Source organism: Athene cunicularia (assembly GCF_003259725.1).
Source record: "Athene cunicularia isolate RWA chromosome 4 unlocalized genomic scaffold, athCun1 chr4_part2, whole genome shotgun sequence".
Classification (NCBI taxonomy): domain Eukaryota; kingdom Metazoa; phylum Chordata; class Aves; order Strigiformes; family Strigidae; genus Athene; species Athene cunicularia.
This window is the reverse complement of record NW_020799099.1, coordinates 7051561-7073609: the sequence shown is the minus strand read 5'-3', so window position 1 is coordinate 7073609 and position 22049 is coordinate 7051561. Positions and strand designations below refer to the sequence as shown.

Here is a 22049-nt window from a genome sequence, read left to right as displayed (position 1 = left end):
CTTATTACTTGGTTAAAGAGGCTCATCCCCAGCTCTCTGCACCCTCCTTTCAGGTAGCTGTAGAGGGCAATGAGGTCTCCCCTCAGCCTCCTCTTCTCCAGACTAAACACCCCCAGTTCCCTCAGCCGCTCCCCGTACGACCTGTGCTCCAGACCCTGCACCAGCTCCGTTGCCCTTCTCTGGACACACTCGAGTCATTCAATGTCATTTTTGTAGTGAGGGGCCCAAAACTGAACACAGGAATTGAGGTGTGACCTCACAGTCATTTAACTTTACAGCATGGACTGCTATTCCAGAAGCAGAGGAATACAACAAAAGTAACAAAGTGTTTTTCAATTAATTTTCTTCACATCAATATTTGAAAATTCTCTGTGATAATTTCTCTTACAATTTATTCCACAAGTATTCCAAGAAGGCAAGTTCTGTGAAGAAAATAAAAGAAGGTGCTGCATGAATAAATGACTGATTGAATCTCAGATCTACATAAAAAAATACTTGGACCCTCCCATGACAAGGCATGCTCCAGTGGACTTCTCATTCAGAAAGTTTATAAAAATTTAGTTTATGTAAGATCAGAGCTTATCTGTCATCCCAGTGCTTATCCTTAAACTCTGATATGACCTAAGACATCTCTTCCTAGTGCCTGCTGATTTCAAAGATTCACTCTGATTCATCAAATTATGATATGGATGGATGGTTTGCAGAATTTTTTTTTGGCTATCAAATGTCTTTCACCTTTCTGAAAACCTGTAAGCCTATTACTTGCCTAATGAAAAAAAATAATTAATTCAGTAGATATGTAGGCAAATAACTGAAAAATTATCCTGGCACTTTTCTCCCCTATACTGACAAAAAAGATCAAACAAAATAAATGCATCTCCTATTTAAGCCTGTATCATAATGTGATATAAGCAACTTGTCATATGTCCTACATAGTTTATTTTTATTTATATGAAATTATTTCTAAAGTTGCTATCTCTTTGGAGCTACCATACAAATAGTATATTAGTACAAATAGTAATTACTGTGTGGCAAATGTTGGCAAATGTTTATTTTTTAATGACAAATCAACTACAATCAGAACAAATCTGTATTATGGTCATTGCACTTACAAGATACTGCATTATGGTTTCTCAACGTGTTACATTAATCATGGAATCTGGCTGCTGTCTCAAGAAATTATGTTTAAACTCTTGATAACTGAGACATTAACAAGCTTTCCTGTTGTGCACATTTTCATTTAAACTGCGCTCCTACCTAATCAGTCCATCAATTCAAAGAAATCTTATTGTTGTCCACTAGTGTTTTACAATGGAAAAATCAATAACCCTCAATTCTGTATCTCTTTCCTTTTAAATAAGCTTTAAAAAGCAATGAGATGTGTTAGAGATGATGATGATAATAATAATAATAATAATCCCCAAACAATAATTCTAAGAAATGTGGCATTTGCCTATTTTACTCATAGGAAAACTGTGTTACCTTTGAAAATCTATTTTTCAATACCTTAAGCACTTAGGGCTGGAATGGAGATGTTTTATTCTCCAGAACTTACTTTAACTTTGTGATAATCCTTCCTCAACTAGTCTTTTCTCAACACGCTACATTTACATCATCTTTTTCCTATGTCACCTATCAAGTTAACCAGCTAAGAAACCAGTATTTTTCTTATTTATTATTATAATATATACTGATAATTATAATTGCTACTTAACAACACACAGTGAATTCAGTTTCACACTACACTGAGCTAACACTGTAGACTATTTTGGTTCCCACCTTCTTACCACTGTGCTGTCATGAAATAGCTGTCAGGTATCGGTATTCATCCAGCTAATCTTTGAAGCCCTTCTCATGTCCCAGACACTTTTGACATAATGAAACTGCAAGTGCCTCTGACCACCACCTCCCATCCTAAAATTTGTAGTCTGACTTCACTGTATAATTTTTTTCTTCTAAATTCTCAAATTTGCTTTTCAAAAACACTGACTTGAATTCTCCTGTGATGTAATTTAAAAATCATAATCACTTGAGCCTTTATCGTTGCCAGCAAGCCCAGTAACTTCCATGTAGTTTACCAAAAAAGTCTCAGCAGTATTAACTTTCACTGATTTTTAAACACTGCTCACTGCTAATGAAAACTATTGATTACTATAGCTGTTTGTAGCAGTTACCTTCTCTCTGGTGAATGCAAGTTTGCCAAATGTACACAACTCCAACACACTCTTTACAGTAACAGTGCAGAGACCTCTACAATATGTATCACAATTCTAAAACAGATCATTAGAACTATCGCAACAAATCACTTCAAAAGGATGTTAGCACAAACACATCTTCCATCAGCCATACCAGCAGTTTTTATCCTAAACAGCCCATCATGTTCCTAATGTCCTCTCAGCATTTAAGTTCTTTTTACCTGTACCTGAATTAATCCTATTCTTGATAGACAATTAACTACTTTTGGTTTTCTGAATTTTCTCAGGCCATGTGACTGCTGATTCCTATTAAATGTACAGCTACGGAAAACACAGCACATCATGGGCATTTCTAAAATCATATTACACCAGAATTGCACATTTTTAAAACTAAGTTGAGGACAGGTGCGGTTACAGGGACTTTATAGTTTCTTTGGTCACTAAACTTAGTTATTTAATGAAATTAAATATTTCCATTATTGGGATGAAGTTATTTTGAAGCATCAGAATAAAAAAATACAAGCAAGTCTGGTACACTTTCAAACATTGGCTTAACTTCTGCTGTTCTGCCTACTAGTGTTTTGGAAAATTATAAATTTCTGCTCTGTTGTGGCATTTAGCCAAGGTCAAACCACCAGATACCCACCAAGTCGCTCATTAACTTCCCTCTCTCCCCCCTTCTTTCTCAACAGGGCAAAGAGGGGAAAGAAAATAAGTTAGGAAAAAAACCCCAACCCTTGTGGGTAAAACAAAAGCAGTTTTAATGTAAGCAAAGCAAAGTTCCACATGAGGGAGCAGAAAGAAAACAGATTTATTCTCTACTTCCCATGGACAGGCAATGTCAGGCCTTCTCAGGACGCAGGGCTCCCAAACACTTCTGGTTGCCTCGGAGGACCAAGGGTGACCCCACCCCCTTCCTCCTTTCTCCCAGCTTTATACTGAGCAGATGTCATGTGGTATGGGATATCCCTTTGGTCGGTTCGGGTCAGCTGTCCTGGCTGTGTCCCCTCCCAAGATCTTGCCCACCCCGTCCCACTGGGGGAAATATCAGAAAGAGCCTTGGTGCTGTGTAAGCACTGCTCAGCAGTAGCCACAACCCCAGGGTGCTACCAACACCCTGCCCGCTCCCAGCATAAAACACAGCACCGTGAGGGCTGCTGTAGGGGAAACCAATTCCAGCTCAGCCAGACACAGTACATCTGTAAATCATTTAAACAAAACTGAATTGGTAGACTAACTATCAGATGTAGTAGTAGCATCATGTCTCCACCAAGTAGCTTTACCAGAATAGTTTCATGCAATAATTTTCTTGCCTCATAGCAGATGGTTGTTTAATTTGATTGTTGTTGCATTTCTTAAACTGAATTCTACCTGCACATTTTAATGGCATTTTTGAGTTTATTTTGTGAAACAAAGTGGCAAAGAAGTGTGCTTGTTTCTGAAGTCACAGAATGAACAAAATAAATATGAGATCATTCACTTCCTTAAAATGTCACTGTACGTACGTACTTAAAATGTCACTGTATGTACATACTATGCCACGTCTGCACCAGGGTCTTTCATGGAAACTAAATCTACTTTTTTTTCAAGATAGTGGTATTACCTGAGGTACCTCTGTTTCTCAACTTTGTAATAAAATTAGTAACGAACATCTAGTGCGGTCTCAGCACTATTAACTAACCAATGAAGCTGGAAATGTGAAGCTGCTGTCATTCAAATCTGAAAACACTGGGTACCTAATAAATTTTCTGGGGATATATAATGTGTCTGGAATAAAAGCCTTATGACATGTGTTACTGATGTGTTAGCTTTGAATGTTACACAGGTCCATGTCTTTCCTATTAATTCCTCTCTTCTTTAAGGTTTTGTGCAGTTCATGCTGTTGGTATTTGTAGTTCTAGTATAATGTATTGTCATCTATATATTGACATATACTATCCTGTTCCTCCCTTGGAATGAAGCCAGTCTTTCAACATTACGTGTCAACAGTCATGACCAGAGACAGCCCATCATCTCAGGGACCGATTCCTCGCTCATCTGCATTAGTTGCACCTACCAAAAATTCCACTCAAATTTAAAATAAAGTTCAGGGCAATTGCACACAGCTCATGTTTCCAAGGGCCCATCTGGATCTCACCCTTACCAGTGCAAATGCCCATTCTTAGTACGAGTGTAACCACCCTAACACACACAGGATGCAGGATCAGAACCTATATTTCTCAGAAGTGATTTCCTATTTCAACTCACAAGGTCCCTCCACTCTAAAGAATTTCTGAGTTAATTTATAAACAAGAAGTGCATATACCCAGGCCTTTTATACAAGTATACAAGCTACTAGCACAATGCCTTTTTCCTTCCATATTTAAAATGCTCAGAAATAGTATCCTCACTCTAAAGATGGTTTTTAGAGTTAATTGATCACTAATCATCACAGATATCCTACTAAGCAAAGTATGAAACTTTTTGGTTGTCATGAATCAGTGCTGCAAGCTAGCAGCTGTCACTGCAGATTTAAGGTTGGTTTATCAATGGTGATGCCAAATAAAGTAACTTGATGACATACACAAACATAACAGGTAATTAATCTGGAGATCCCCTATCCAGAATCCAAGCAAGAGGTGAGAGTGAAACCTATCTCTAAGTTGAAAACTAGTGCAAAGATTACCTCTGCAAGATACAGCTTTCTGAAACACTTACCTATTTATACTGCTGTTAAAACTGATGGTAATATTTTTACAATTAATAAAGCCTGGCCAAAAAATACCTAAAAAAAATATACTCCATACTTTTGTAAACCCTGAGAAAAGGTCATTCCTAGATCAGATTGATCACAGTACTGACCTTTTTTGTGCTACTGTCAGATGATGGGGAGGGAAGAGAAGGAGAGACAAAAGAGATCATCTGAACAGATGAGTCTCTCAACTTACACAGTACAGAGGAAGGAGTGGAGTGGGACAGCTCAGACTCAAGCGAATGAATCTCTGAGTTTGCATTTTTCATGGACTTGCCCGCTGAATTGATGGAAAGAAACACAACATATGAACAAACAAAGATGAAGAGGTAGAGTGTGATCAGAATCCTCAGCAGGCACTGGCAGCAGGAGCGGCCGCTGGGGCACGACAAGGGTGGTGACCAGTGAGATGAAGAAGCAATGGAAGAGGAAGAGTGGTGGGTGGAACATAACCTCTCCATGTCACCCTCCTTTGTGAGAGCTGCATGAGGGTCAAGTAGATGTGAAGGAAGAAAAAGAGAAGGCCAAAAGAAAAATAATGGTAATTTAATGACAAGCAACAAGAACTTAAAAAAAAATCTTTGAGCACACAAACAATGTTAATGACGTACTTTTGGGAGGCAGTGTGGGTGCCCAAGAACAGCTGTAAAGGTCGTAGCCATAAATGACTCTGTTCAGATGCCAGCGCAGATTTATCCCTCTTTTCCAGTACTGAGATACACAGGGCTTTGAAAGAGCCTTAAAAAAAGTGTTTTTAGAAATTTGAAGAGTTTTTTTCAGAAAAGTATGTTCCAAACAGATTAGTTTAAATTGGTTTCTTTCTACTGTTAAATAAAATAAAACCACCAGGTATAAAATGAAATAAATTAGCACAATATATGAAAATACATGCCTCCTGAATTGTTAATGTTTTGAAGCGATATACCTTACAGATGTATTAAGTAGCACAGATTAGCCAGAATTTACCTAATCTGTTAATGCCCTAAAACTCAGCAATTTTTCCCCATTGTGAATCATCATTCTTACTCATGCTTTCATTAATTCATATCCAGGGGCAAAGAAATACTATGAGAAATCTATATTTCCCAACCATGATAAATTTAACAACTCAACTTTATAAAAGCCTGTGTGCATTGCTGGCCAAAAATTATTATGTTATTCTACAGCATTACTGAAAAAAAAAAAACCAATCTCGTATCAAAGAGAGGCTCCCAATGAGTTCCAGTCTCATCACTAAAGGAAGGAGAAATCTCACAAGCAATCCCAGGAGAGGGCATTGCCTACAGTGCAGTTTTCAGTATGTTCTTTCTCTCCACTCTTGTCCTTATATTTAGGAGGGATCACTGTCATGCAAATAAGCCCATGATCAATGGTTAATGTCAAAAATTTATGTTAGATAGGAACCTGAACTACAGCTTCAAGTAATTTCAAACTCAAATTCTAGAATTAGCTTTCTCCTTGAATTAATAAAATTATTATTTACCAAGCACCGTTTCTAGTAAAATAAATGTTCATCTTAAAAGATGTAAATGCATACATGAACAAGACAAAGTTACAGACAGTAAGATTTTCAATAAATAACAAATGAAAAGTAAGCCTGATTTTACTGTCTTAAGTTAAAAACTGAAAATACCTGATATGAGAGGAGAATGCTGTATGCATTCCCCGATAGATATGAGGTAAAATGTGTCTTTAAGAACAGATTCTAAGATAGCTGATTGAAGACTTCTTTTTTTTAATTGCTAGATTTCTTAATGAATTGTAACATCTGTAATATTTTTTACAGACATGCATATGCACGCACACTCCCACAGGGCACATAAAAACACAACTGTGCTGGAGATACTCTACCCCACACAGGTTTACATGATCCACACAACTTTAAAGGGTCAAATAATAAAAAGTAAGAAAACCACTTGATGCAGAGATGAATGTTTTAAATATGTGTGGGCTGGTAGTCTGTACAAAGGAAGGAACCTTGTACTTGTTTGTGCAATCTATGCATGGTGTTAGAATACTAGGAGGGGGACTAAAGTGCATAGATTGCATGCCTTTGCAAAGAAGGGTTGTTCTCTGCAAGGTGTGGGAAACACTGCAATACTATAAAACATATGCTAATACTACTTTTCAGTTACAGAGTGGCATCCCCATTTCCCTTCTCTTTGCAGGAAGGAGAGAACCTCTTCCCATGTTGTGCTCCATGCTGCGAAGAAAAGCAAAAAGATTTTTAAGGTCCTTTGTCACCTAAGGTGGGAAACATGCATCACCCTAAGCATATGCATAAGGACCCAGACAGTCAGTAATCCCAGAGAATTCTCTCTGCTACCTCTGAAATCCATTCGTTCCTATCAGTATCTTATCTCCATCTGCAGCCAATTGCTGTTCCTGACAAGAGAACAGCTTCCTCACTGTTGTCCTAGAAAATCTATACCCAGATGTCAAGTTTGGTGTAGGGGGGGAAAATATCCTTCCTAAGTGCCTTGCTAAAGCACGAAGCTTGAGTTTATAATAGATGTCAGGGTTGCAGGATTGCCTATTCCCTGAATCATTCTAGAAATTAGACACTCAGAGTACTGTTAGCTTTAATTTATAATAAAACAATCTGAAAAGCAGCCTCCAGTGTAAAGACTCTGAAGTGTGAGAGGAATACTAAAAAGTGAAAACCAAGCAAGGTTGCAAGCAATTAATAACAGGGGGATTATATTTGGTTTTTAAATAAACAGAAAAAGATATCCCTATACACTGGAATAAAATGTGCACCTCGGTGTCTGGTGAACAGGATGGTGGCACCTCCATGTGTTAGACCTGATGCTGAAGCAGCTGCATTGGTGTATGTGGTTATCGTGATCATCCCAGAGGTTACCAGTTCAAACTGTCATTCTCAGTGGGGAGAAAGAATCCCACCTTCCCACCAAAGCAGGTGAAGAGCAATAGGACACTGTTCTGCCTCCTCTTCTGGAAGTGCAGTTGACATCTTTCAGCTCCTCCTTCTGCAGTCTTCCAAAACCACACAATGCAACACCCTCTCTGGAGTACAGCCTCAGCTCATCTCACTAGCTTATCCACTTTATGTCCTTTGTATCACTATTATGTAGCAAAGGGTCAGGAATCTACAAATAACAGAAAACTTCATCTGCTAAACATTCTACCTCTGTCACTAAGCTATGGCAAAGAGAAGGACACAAACAGCACCTTGCCTCAGACCTGTAATTACCATAAGATTCTCTTTTCTGTTTTGGGAATAAAGTACATCATGGCCATGCAATCTGCTCTTAACTGTGATACTACAGAATCATCTAAAAGAATTAGGGAAAACATTTTCATTGTTGTTTTTCTTAGAATTGTGTTCCTGAGATATAATTCTGTGTGCTAAGCTTCAGACAGAATTTTATAAAAATCCTACTGTTATAATATCATGTTAAATCATCATCCAGAGGCCCTATAATTAAATTATCCATTTAATGAGGTTAGTTGCTAAACTACACATAATAGTTTAAAGGAAGTAACACAAAGTGTTATGAATAAAGGTAAATTACACTGTATTTTCCTCTGTATCAGCTGCAGATACCTGTAATTGTTCTCCAAGCCATTACTTGGCATTAACTCAAACAGCTATCACTATGTTGTTATTTAAAGTGAGCAGGTACTGGCTGTTAACCACCCAAGGCTTTGTTCAAGTAGAGGTGAAATGATTCACCGAAACTTTGAGAACAAAGCGCCAACATCAGTGACTTCATTAGAGCTAACTGCAGCTCATATAGTACTGTAAGTCGCAATTTATAGCTGCATTGCTACTAGCAGTGGATAAAAAGTCTTCTCTCCACCGAGGGAACACCAACTATGCAGAAGTAGAGAAAATTATTGCAGTGCAGCAGACTCTGCAGATATTAGCCTGTACAGCAGCTGAGCATCTCAGCCTCTCCAGAAGCAGTGTAAGAGCGGCAGCAGAAACAAGATGCTGGGCTCTGCCACAGGCTTGCTCTGCTCTCCTGTGCAAGCCTGAGCTAAGCTGCCATGAGGTAAATACCCAATGAATCTCATACGCAGTATGATGTAAAATCTGCTTTTTCAACACTGTGCTCCTTGGACAGCCGCTACCAGCAGACTGTGCTTTCATGCTTACACTATCAGTTCATTACTCTGGCAATACTGGTTTGTCAAACATGCATAACACCTGTTCTACCAGTCAGAAACTAAGCACTAGATATTTTTGATACAATTCTAACTACTTTATGTTTGATTCCCTTCTAGATTCTAAAACAATTCCATGCTCTTCAGAGGAAAAGGAAGCTCTTCAATAGATTCAAGTCTGTTTTAGGAGTACAGCTTTGCTAATACTTGCTTTTAGCAGTGACTTAGGCATTATAGTACTTCCAACATAAAGCAAACTCCTTATTCTGATGGTTCACTTAAGAAGTCTCTTTTCCATTCTCCACATTTTATCTTTGCCATCATATCTGGCTTGTGTTTCCCCTGTATGTATAACATTGTTCTTTGAGGCTGAAAAACAACCCTTTTTGTGAAGGAAAGATACACAAACCTAATACTCTTTTTTTAAACCCTTTGTTTTAAAACACAACGTTATTAAAGTAATTATGAGTAACATCACAGTATAATATTTAGAGGGCAAAAACAGAAACAAAAATGATATCTGTGAAGTTACAGAACTAATTTTGTTTAAAAAATCAATTTTAGTTTTTTAGAGAAGAAAAGAAGATTAAAGTAAGTGTATGGACACAACAAAAGAGAAACTTGAAAAAACACTGGCATCTGAACAGAATAAAAATTAAAATGGTGATATTGGGGGGAAAAAAAAGCAAACCCAAAACACAAATGCATGCTAAAAATACATAAACTAAGTAGAAGTTACAAAGCACTGACTTACACATTTTTAATCTACTACTATTATTTCTGGAACTACTATCTTAGTTAATAAACGGTAACTTTATATTCTGCATTCCAAAACATCATGGCAAATGGTGTTTTGGGAAATGAAAATTCAAAGGTAAGTCTGAAACACGTCAGAAGTTACAGAGAAGAGCATAAAAGTAATTTATTTTAAACAAGTATTATCTCTTAAGACTCATTATAAGTTTCTGTGTTTAATGACCTAATGAAATACATTCACACAACTCATGTTATTGCTTCTCCAAATGTTTCAAGCTTAAAATCATACCTTTCACATCCTCATCTTCAATGGTTGTATTGGAACTCTCTGTTGATTCCTGTTGAGAAGTAAATACAAGTAGAATGTATAAAACAAGCCAAGCCTTATTTGTGTGCCTTTGAAAATTACAGTTAGTTACAAATATCATGCAAAGCCTTGAAGCAGGGTGGGATGTAATTCACAAACAAATGGTCACACACTGATTAAGACATTTCCACCTGAAACTGATGTCAAACACTGCTATTGTCTACAATAGGGAACATAAATACATTTCCTGCCATTAATGCCTTTACTTCACAGGAATGTAAAGGAAACTTTTTTCTTTAAGGTCCAACTGCACAAAGTCCATCTGAAATGTTATATGAATGACCTCAGCCAAGTAGGAGAGCTTGCCATTTTAAGCTTAGTGACTATATCAACTGTGAAAAATAAGTCATTCCATGCCAACTTTTAAATATGCAGACTTCTGCGTGCTACAATTTACAACTGTTTTTCTGTTCACATGACTTATGCAATGTGTATTAAAACAATGTCTCCCAGTGATTTTAAGGATATTGGATCAGTTTCTGTCATTTTAATTCTATTTTTGTCATAAAATTTTTTTTGAAGGAGACAGAATTGATAAATATACAATCATGACTTTGACAAACCAAGGTATCTTTGTAGTAGTACTCTTCAAACAACCTGTCATGTAGAAGAATGACTGATCTATCAGACAGTTTATACTTAAGCCACCACACTGTTAAAAAGGCAAGGATACTGTATCTCAGACCTTTATGAATTACCAGAAACATGAAATATTACAGACAAATTAAACAGGGCACTGTCAAGTCTAATAGGTACACAGAAGTTTTTAAACTTTTTTTTTTTTAAATGTGTATACTTTCTTGAAAAGTAAAATCAATATATATATATATTTTAATTCATAGCTCGATAAAAAAAAAAGGATTAACTGGTCTATTTTTATTTGAGACAAAACATAGGACTGGTATTGTATTTATCTCTTAAAAGGATTTTGCAATGAAATAATAAAAGGTAAATTTGACAGTGCCCTTTATTTACTGTGTCCTCACAAGGCTGAGCTGAAGGAATATTCAAAATAGTTAATGCATTACTCAAACCTTAAGAAAACAAAACATATGTGCATCCATAAATAAAACTACATGAATTAATTCACACACAAGCGAAACTGAACAAGTCACCATGCTTTTCCTGAACTGGCTGGCATTAGACGTTTCACTCAACACTGAACTGACATATCATGCTCTATCACTTAAAATATTAGATAAAGTACTTATGAGTAAACACCCCACCCCCACCCCCCCAACAAATACAAGTTGTAAACACCATGCACAAGCTCACATGGCAGATGTAGCCTGTAATACTGAAGCATCCACTCCAGTTGCCATACTACAACAATCAGTCTTTCAGACAAATTTAGGAGTAACTCTCCACATTAAGTAGTTTGCTTGTTTGCTGTGACCTTTTGGGACACTGAGTATCTTAATTGCTATGATTACATAATAAAGTCAAGTAGATGTAGTCATGCCAATATTTTATCTGGGTTTTCTGATCTTTAGTGGACTTCAGTGATAAAGATTAAACTAGTGTTCAAACACAGGCTGTTTGTTGCCTATGAGTTTAAAATTGAGGAGCTGAAAAAGTAGTAACATGAAAATAAAAGCTCTATGTTTGACAGATGCAAGGTACATAAAGGAATGGGATACACAAGCACAATACAGACCATCAGTATTTTCATGCTTGAGAAATGTCTGCATGCATTATTTATTCCCTCAGATTCAATCCTTCTCATGTGAAATAACCACAAGTAGTTAAGACTAGATAAAGGAAATGTCAATTCTTTATATCTACACTGTAAACAATGAAACTTTTGTTGAAGCGTAAATTCTTTCCAGGAAACCTAGGAACATGTGTTATATGTAAATGATGTTTCCTGGCCCTTTTCAAGTCCATGCATGAAAAAAACAAAACAAAACACAGTTTAGGAATTAGTTGCCAAATGCAAACATCACAATACACAAGAAAAAGAAAAGACCATGAAGAAAATGTATAAAAATTAAAAGACCTCTTTGTGACTTGAAATGTTAAAATTTTTTTGAAACTGCCCACTGATGTTATGGAAGAAAACCAAAGTCCTGTGCGAAAGACACATCACAACATGGTGTATAAGCATGCTGAGAAACAGCAGATGGGATAAACTGAAATGACATCTTTATCTAAGGTGACAACTACACATAAAACTCATCAGTATAATCTCACCACACTCTGAGAACAGCATTCTTTGTTTTTACTTAGACTGCAGCATTTTTGGCTGAAACGAGAGAGACACCACACTCCCCGAGCCTGGCTGCACAGGGTGCTGAACTCAGCCAATTGCTACCGACTCCCCCATGAGCTTTGGAGGCTCAGCAATCAGCAGGACACATGAAGCAGGTGAACACAGATGAAAAGAGGCTCGAGAGACACCAGGTGTAACAAATGCGGGAATGAGATTTTCTTTGATAAATTCCTGGAATGGCCCTACTTTGTTGTGGAATAGTGGATGAAATGTGTGGTGTGGAAAAGCAAGATGGAGTTGATTCTTTCCGAATACCTTATTTCCATCAGGGTTGTGGATTACTGTAGTTTGGGGCTCCTGAGCGAGAACAAAATAAAGAGAAAAATAGTTCCCATTGGTAAATACATTCTCATTAGTGTGAGGGAGTGCAAGAAGAGCCAGCTCACAAATGCTCAACACTGACAAGAGCCAAAACAAATGTTAACTATTGCCAGAGGGTGAAACTGGATGTCTCGAATACAGATTTCCTCAACAGCAAGCCAGCAAAAAAGACCGTCTCACCTAATGCAGCAGCATGCAGAGAGAGACCTTATTCACGACCAATGTATACAGGGCTTTGAAGCTCTGGAGACCTGCAGAGGCTCTCTTTTTCACAAGGGCATACTAAATGCTTTGCACGTTTCACTGTCCGAGCCAGGGCAGACAGAAAAGCCAGAAATCACCTCTTCTCTTTAAGCATGTTTTGCTTGTATTAGTATTAAGTGATCAAATAAAAATACAGATGAATCAATAAGGATTAAGTATAAGTTAACTACCTCTAAATACCAGCATGGTTTGGAAGACATAGATTACTAACAATTGCCGCCCTGGCAGAGCAGCATAAAAGTAAGTGAGAGGTATCTCTGTGTCATTTTAAAGTGCAATTTCCCCAAATTCTTTTCTCTTAAAAAAGGTTAAATAATCTTTGAAATGGCAGTGATACGGCATACTTTCAGCACGGACTATTGTGCATGGCTATGTCTGGGAACAGACTGCCATATACTCATGCATGAAACCTGTTAACCTGTCCTTAGAAATTACTTAGCGATGTATGCTCCAGTGCCAGTTACACAAAAAAATTCAAGAAGAAAAATCTCTCCCATTGTGTGTGAATTATCCACATTTTCAAAGCTATATACACAGGCACACGGGAAACAATATCTCACAAAATTAGGTACTTAGGCACTGGCATTCATATTTGTGAGTCCTGTGATAGATGTATGCTTAAGAAAGAGGAGCTACTAATAAAAGCAAGACTGCAATAGAAACATTTGTGAAGAGCACTCCAATTAGTAACATGTTCCTAACAGAGCTTACTAATGAGTAATTTCTCCTGCAGATTTAAATGTAAGAGAAGCAAGCAAAAATGTTTAGCACTAGATGCCTCTTGATCCCAGTGAAGACTTGCAAAGTCCTGCTGAGTTTTAGGAAATATGGAATGAAAATCTGAATAAGGTCTATTTTATGGTAAAGCCTAGCAATAATCCTGTTAGCTCTCCTTGATAGCAATAGCAATACTTCTACTAAGACAAAGCAGAGAAAATAATAGCTTGCTTTTTTTTTTTCTTTTTTCTTTTTTTTTTCTTTCTTTTTTGTGCAAAAGGTTAGCATTAAAAAGATGGAAACAGTCATCAGGCAAAGAGCTAAGAGCAACATAAAGCACATTCTACTCACTTTCTGGCACAGCATGCAAAAACTTCAACTACAGTTACAAATGCTATGACTCTACCGCATCCAGCTTCCATGTAATATTTTCTATTAATAAACACGCTCTAATGGACTTCCTCACAAAACAAAACAAAACAAAAAAAGTATAATTCAAACAAAAAGTTTTTTCAAAAAACCTGTTTTTAGAAAGCAAACAGTAAATGCATGAAAAAGCAAAAAAGAAAGAAGAACAAACAGAAGACAGTCAAAACTTCAAGACAGCATGAGAAGGAAGATTCCAGGTATACCAGCGCTGGGGTAGGAATATTTTCCTTGGGGCTGGTTACCACGTTCGTTTTGTTGTTTATCTGTAGGTATGCAGAAAATAAAAACAGACAGGCCTTAGAACTCACGGTAGGCACCGTATCTATATCTCTCTGTACAGAACTTCTATATACAGATATAGGTATCTATATATAGATACAGATATGGAAATAAAGAATCACAGAAAGATGAACTTATGAACTGGAAACAACACTAACAACAGATCCAATAGCTAGCTGCAACTCCTCCAAACATGCTAGCTGCGGGTTTTCAGATGCACTATACGAAAGGACTATATAAGGTATAGATGACTTCAGCTGTAACACTTAAAAGAACAGAGCGCCTTTAAGTAGCAGCTAATCATATATAAGAAGAATATAGAATTAATATGGGTTTGAAGGAAGTTCTAAATAGCCATTGCAATTTCTTGACATGCCACAGTATTAAATAACTGCACCCAATTGTTCTTTATTTCTAATTATGTATCACTACCATAAATAATATTTGATTATCCGTAGCTCTCCAGAAATCTATAGATTTATTCTTCTGGCTTCTGGGAACAGATCTGAGTAAACACAACTGATGCTAGAAAGAGACTGGTGCCCTTTTAGCTTTTTTGGTGTTATTTTAGACAAAAATAATTGGCAGCTGGGATTTTTTGCAGTCTCATAAATCCTGCAGTAACTGTGTATTAGCCTTTCAATTTTGGTACTATAACCTGGAAGTGTAAGGTTTCACACTATAGTATCGATAGTTTTACTCCACAGAACAGCATATATCTGCTTAACATTACACGTAGGTCATTGTGTTAATTCTTAGGTTTAGTACAGTACAACACCTTTACAAGACTTTTGGCTTTTGTTCATACAAAATTTTAATTCAAATTTAACTGTTTAGCAATAATTTAAAAGGTATTTGATTCTTTAAATCCATTTTTAAGATCCAGCTTTCATAAATACCGTGGTATGAAAAGAACAGAAATACTAAAAATAATGTACCGAGCCACTTTTTACATGCACTAAGAAGCAAGATTAAAGTATTGTAAAACTAGTTTGAAATATGTAATTTTTTTCTTTAACAATAATTAAGAAAAAAATATTACGTACATTTTGGTCATGTCTGATTTTAACAAGAGCAGTCCAAAGCGGCATGCAGAACTGGGTGTATAGATACATATTGTCTGGAAAGACTTTGATCCAAAAAAAAATAGTTCTACTGAATTTCTAGACACAGTACTTAACAAATGTGCAAAGCAAAGGAGTCAAAATTTTTTTTGTTAAGGGATTTTTGTAAAAAAGTAATGAACTTCTTCATTTAAAGAAACAAACTCTAGCCGTCTTGGGGGCAAACTATGGTATTTTTTCTTCTAAAGTCTTTCTAAATCAATTAGAAAATGGTGATATGTTAAGTAACATGTATGAAAAGGCATAAAGACAAAGTCCTAGAATAGTGAACTAAACTGAGCTGTGTATTTCTGACTTCTGATTTAAACTTCCAAATGACTCTGTAATGTCAGATGAAGTGTTCAGCTTTTCAGCGCAGGCTAACATTTAAGTTCTGTCTGTGTCAAAGGCTTTGCTAAAGTTGAGCCTTCAGAAGTTAGTGCCACTGAGGGAATTCACTGAACTCCCTGTCCTAAGCAGTTTTTGATGATTATTTTACTTCAGTACAGGTGGGGCAGCTGACTTGTTGATTGCAGGAGTTAAGCCTGCAGCTGAACTGAATTTTACACAGAATATGTCTAGATTATGAAAATGTCATCTGGATTTGCATTAATTAATTAAAGACTGCAAATTTCCTTATTTTAACCTATATTTAGCTGGTTTTGAAGAATATAAAGCAGCCTTGTTAGTTAATGTCAGGGAACATTATTTCAACACTAAATGTTATTTAGTAATATTTGTGATAGGAACCATTCTCCCATAGAGAATAAAAATAATTTTCTTTGATTTAAAATCAAAGTTCACAGTGTTCTATCACAGGAGAATGAGAAACAGTTTTTTAACAATGGTCTTTCTACAGAAATTGTTATTAAGAGAAAATATGAGTCATTATTGAGTCCTAAGTACTTGATTTATGCCTCAACCTGGCCTAGTTATCATCAAATAAATTTCATTTATCTATTCACAATTATAGCCATAAGTTGCAGGGGTGTCTGAACTCAAGACAGAGAGAGAATAAAAACCTTTCTTCATAAAGTCATTCATGGGGAGACATAAGTATTAGCAAGTATTTTATATATCAACTGGCCTGCTTCGTTATTTATGGGATTGTGAGATGGGCAAAACCTGAACTCCTTACTCAGGAAAAACCTTCTAAAAAAACCCATCCACTTCAGCAAATGAAAGTTCTACAGGAGGATAGTAGAACAGTGAGAACACACACAATGCTGCTTGATGGCATACTAAATCTTCCAAAACAAGAGAAAAATCATATATCAAGTTGTATAACTACAAGTTTGTATTTTTATGACAGTGTAGTCATCAAGACACTACAAATGAAAAGGCCCTAACAAAAGACAGATAGACATAAAGCAAAAACATGCGGAAAGAACTGAAGATTTCACCAGATTTCATACAGTCCTATTCAGTAGTAGCGTAATACAAAAAGTAAAGCCACAAGCCAAACAAATGCTGCTGTTGAATATATAACGAAAACAGGTTAATCAAATTTCAATTCCAATTTTGCCTCAGTAAGGAGAGCAGGCTTGTGTCCATACTCCCTTGGTGAAAGTCCTATAAAAATAAACAATATCTATTACAGCTACTGCTGAAAACTGCAGGAAATAGATTCAAAACTTCTTAGTAAGAGACTGAGAATACAACATTCATTAGTAAAAGCATAAAGAGATTATGTAATTCAAAATACAGTTGGTAAAACCCTTTGAAATTTGAGAGAAAACAGCAATAAGCCTGTATACTTTCTCTCTTACAGAACATGTGCTTTTATTAATATATGAAGACACATGGTGTATTTTGCATATATTTTTAACAGCAAAGGGAAATGATTCCAAAAGAAGTAAACCAGTTTCATATGAAACAGTTATTCTAAAGTTGTGCTTAAGTGGTGACCTTTTATTTGTTGCGAAGAAGGAAAACTTTTATACTAATGCATCGCTTGTCAAAAGCCACTCTCTTAGGTCTGACAGTAGTGCAGGACAGACACACACAAACACTCCAACCAGCTGGGCTGTAGAATCATTATTGGCCTTTTTTCAATATATTATAAAAAGTATTTTAAGAAACAAAGTCTGTATCTTGGGACTTAATCTTTCACACAGTACTTCCATAACAGAAAGTTAAAGCACACGTCATATTTGGGATACTAGAATTATCCCCCCGTACCTTGCTGGTGACCCTCATTTGGACACTGCTACCACTGATCCTCTGTCACTGAATTTCCATGCTCACCCAAAGAACTATTTACCTATATAACTAGGTCTGCTCAGACCTGACCAGCAACTTTATTGCTGAAGGAGAGTTGTATGTTCCAGTGAAAGGTGTGGATGATGGATATTTGCCTTCTCTCTACTGGCAGCAGCAGCAGAAGCTGGCCGGGACATCATAGCTGATCATCATGAACATCTCAAAAGTCAGATTCGAAATCGTAATAAACCAGGAATTGAGTAAGTCACTGTGTGGGATCACAGAGGCCAAGTAAACATAAGACTGTAGAGCAGGTCAAGGAGGAAGAAAAGTTATTGAGCCTGAGTGTCAGCTGGGACATCTTATGGCAAAGCCCTGAGCTGCGCAAGAAGTGAGCTGTGAAACCGTAGTATGGAAAGACTGTGAAACTTTTTTTTTTTTTTTTTTTTTAACTCCTGAGCATTTAGCATGGCATCTTGGTCCGCAGTGGCTCAACTAAAACAATACTATTACACTGTGCAACATGTTTTGTGTTACCTTTTATGATATTAATATGATTAGCTTTTAAAATAATGAGGTTTTAAAAATTAATATAAGGCCATTATAAGATTACTATTTTGTTACTATTTTTATTTACTAAGGACAATTTCATTGGCCAATGTTACATCTACTTTTTTGTTTTCATATGTCCCCAGGTTAAAAAAAACAAAAAACTTTCTTGAAAGAACTGCAGAACAATTCACTGTGGATGGCATATAGCAACTGCAGGCTTAAAATTCACAAGGTTGTACTTTAAAGTCTTGCAGCTTCTCACGTTGTGGTAACAAAACTAAATGCAACTGTTTGATTTCTAAGTGTGAACGTTTCACAGGAGGAAAAAAATCTGTCGATAAAGATCCTCACCATCATCTGAACACTCGAACTGGACTTCCTTTTCTGAATTGACCAGTCAGAGAGAAAGGAAAAGAAGAAAATGTGACTGGTTGGATTTGAAGTATCAATGCATGGAGTACAGTATATTTCTGTTTTGGCTTTTTTTTTTTTTTCTTTTAAGAAAAAGACAGCTTAAGCTGTAGGAAGGGGTGGAAAAATGCTACGGAGTATATAGTATCTCAATTACAGAAATGACAAAAATAACTTCCCCAGATGTAAATTTACTCCTTTTGCTCCACATGACCATGCACACAGCAGACACATAAAATGTGTTGAAAATCAAGTATCAAACCCCAACAAGTGTAATTTAGGCAAAATTTTGGCAACAATTGTTTTCCAGTATTATAATCAAAATTGAGATATAACAAATACCATTGTAGACCTGTAGGAGGAATGATATTTAAAAGGAAAAGTTGGTCAGATAGAGTACATAAAATTTATATATTCCACAAATAAATATGTTAAGGGTTTTCCACAGGAATGATCGTATAGTGCTGAATATTTGCTTCTCCATGTAACTAGGATATTTACTACTTGGTAGTGAGAAGCATTGAAATCACAGTGTACTCACTTCATTTTAAGTTAGTCATGATTTTTTTTGATATAAAAAGTGTGCCTATGTGGGAGAACAGGAACAAATATACTATGAATCTGGTATTTCAGTATACAATGTTTTGTTAAAGTAAAAAGATTAAATAGAAAATTAAAATTCAGGTCAAAGACATACTTCTGAGTAAATGCACAGAGCACAGAAGAATATCTTTTGAATCATATAATGAAAGCTTGAGGTATTAATTTTAGTCTTCAGGAGTCCCCTGAGAAAAGAAATAAAGTATTTTTCATTGCTAAGTGATTTTTTTTTTCTGGATGTTTTTCAAAGTATTTATCTAGAACGTTCACTTTTGAAGCATCTCTCCTCCTGCAGGATCTGGTGACATGAGAATAGGAGCTCTAAATCATGTATGAAAGCTGCCAAAATGTTCCCTTCTTAGCAAAGTCTATTAGTCAGGATGAGCTGATTTGTTGAGATAGTAAACCCCTCAAGTTCTGCCATATATAGCAAGTACATCTGGCAGAATACACCTCATGTGGAGCCAAGCCTACCAGTAAACTTTTGGTCTTCCATGAAATCTAATGAACAGTCAAGGGGAAAAACAGAGGCAATAGAGCTGCAGATAACACTGACACCTAGAAAGCTAACATGCCCACCACCAAACCATTATTTATATTTATAACCTAATTAATAACATTGAGTCATTAATCACACAATAATCCTTCATTAAAATAGCAAGAAAAGCATTTTCTCCAGTAGCTTTCTATCTTTCACTTATTAAAATGCTTGTTTTTCAAAGAGTTCTTTTATTTCATTTTTAAGTTTCACCTACTAACTTTAATCACTTCAAATATATAATAAGAAGAACTTATTAACGATTTATATAATGGAACAAAATAACAATAATCAATTCTAAAAACTGGCAGAAGCTACAGATAGGTGGCGACTAATAAAATGTATTTTAAAGCACATGTTTAACCTACCTTAACTCCATCCGGCTTTTTCAGTAAACTCTTGGCTGCTGTAAAACGAGACAAATAATTTCAGTGTCAGGTCATTACCACTGAGGTCAACCAGCTGCTCAGAAAACCCCCATTGCCTCCCAGCTGCTGATAAGTTTACAGCTTTTATTTCCTCCTTTTCTTGCTCTGAGTATAGGAAACAAAATATTTAAGTAACTACAAATACTTAAGATTATCATACGTCTCTTTTTCCATTGATTAAAGCTATAAGGATAACTGTACTTACACAAGGAGAGACCTCCTTGGGCACCATAGAGGAAATGGAAGCAGGATGAGTGTAAAAGAAGCACCTTTGGATACAATAATTTTTTCAACAGCAATATGTTTACAATTATTGATGGGGATAGTTCGATATGACTACAAAAAATTACTGTTCTGATGGCAGGGACTTTGACCAGGTGTTTGTAGAGACCACTGGTATCTTAATGATGTTATTAATATAACTGACATAAAAGTAATCAATACCAAATCATCAAGGTACCTAAAGAGCTTAGTGTGGTACAATACTATCTATTCCACCTAATGAAAAGTAAACCGGGTTTTAAAAAAACACCTCTGGGAAATGGTTCTTTGGGGTTTTCCCACCGTGACAGCATCAGTCACCTTGCATGAAAGGAGAGGAATGTTGCAAATAAGAAAGGAAGAACAATCTGCTAGCGAAGTGCTGTTTTGGAGGAGTGCTTCCTAGGAGTTAATAATAACAAATGGTAGGCTTTGTTTCATCTTCTAATATTGTTATTTTCTGAATCCTGTTGCACACTGACGAAATTTCTTCAAAGCAGTGGGGACTGTTGGGTAGAATTTCACTTGTCATAATGTTATCCATGTGTTAGGCTTTAAATTCCAACACTTCAAACTGGCACCAAGAACAGGGCCAAATCATTCCAAATCACTAAATTTGGAGAGCTATTGTGCAAACAAGCACATGGCAGCTCTGAACCTGAAACATTTACAGCAGAAATACATTCTGGGTGACCTAACAAATTGAAATGAACTATTCACTAAAGCGTAAATGCTGCATGACTCACTGCCAAAGACTTGAAGAATAAATAATAAATTACAAAACAAGCCTGGTGTGTTTTGTTTTTATTGTTGCTTACGACCCAATCTTCCTATTGGAAAGCGTATCACGGCTTAGGTTGTAAGAAAGTGCTGTTCTGTATACACTGTTTTGCTTAGAACTAGAAAGCCTTTTTGAAAGGGAAATGATGCAGCTAACAATCTGGCATAATCAAAGGGAACAGTCCTGACATGGAGTTCCCATTAATACTGGCATCCTTCTCTTTAAAATGAGGAAACAAAAAACATGTACTGGACCTTGCAAGCCCAAGGTTGCTTAAACTAGCTGAAGATAAAGTTATTGAGTATGTGGTTTAAACCTGAAGTTAATTTTTGTACTTGGGGTTTGTTCTCTCGCTACATCTGCATTAAGTGCTCATTTAGCTCTGCTTCAGAGTACAGAAAATGTAAGATCACCTCAGAAACTGAAATACAGAAGTAACTAATGTCTATTATTATGTTGTTTACATTTAAAAAACCCCTGGAAAATGAAACCAGGTTAATGTTTATAATTTCATTAGTATATCAGCCCTCCAAATGCAGTTTATTAATTATGGACAGCAGCCAACACTGCCATTAAAACTCTCACAAGGCCCATGATTTATAACAAAAATGAACAAAAATAAATTTTCCTGTATTATGCAACAGGACCACTGCCTGTATTTATTTACAGAAACATGTAAATTAATAGTGAAAATAAATCTATTTACATAGA

General features: G+C 36.2%; 1 protein-coding gene across 42 annotated transcripts in view; it reads right to left on the bottom strand.

Moving 5' to 3' along the window:
* CAMK2D (calcium/calmodulin dependent protein kinase II delta) overlaps nt 1-22049 on the bottom strand; it is a 161617-nt gene that overhangs the window by 17295 nt on the left and 122273 nt on the right. For 3 of the 42 annotated variants that reach the window (XM_026847789.1, XM_026847791.1, XM_026847792.1), the window contains exons 13-19: nt 20502-20516; nt 20237-20274; nt 18671-18703; nt 14387-14446; nt 12708-12749; nt 10103-10151; nt 5123-5206 (exon numbers count right to left, since the gene is read on the bottom strand). In XM_026847789.1, coding sequence (XP_026703590.1) covers nt 5123-5206; nt 10103-10151; nt 12708-12749; nt 14387-14446; nt 18671-18703; nt 20237-20274; nt 20502-20516 — 321 coding nt within the window. The remainder of the gene's footprint in view (nt 1-5122; nt 5207-10102; nt 10152-12707; nt 12750-14386; nt 14447-18670; nt 18704-20236; nt 20275-20501; nt 20517-22049) is intronic. The other 39 variants (XM_026847802.1, XM_026847803.1, XM_026847817.1 and 36 more) reach the window with 36 other exon arrangements.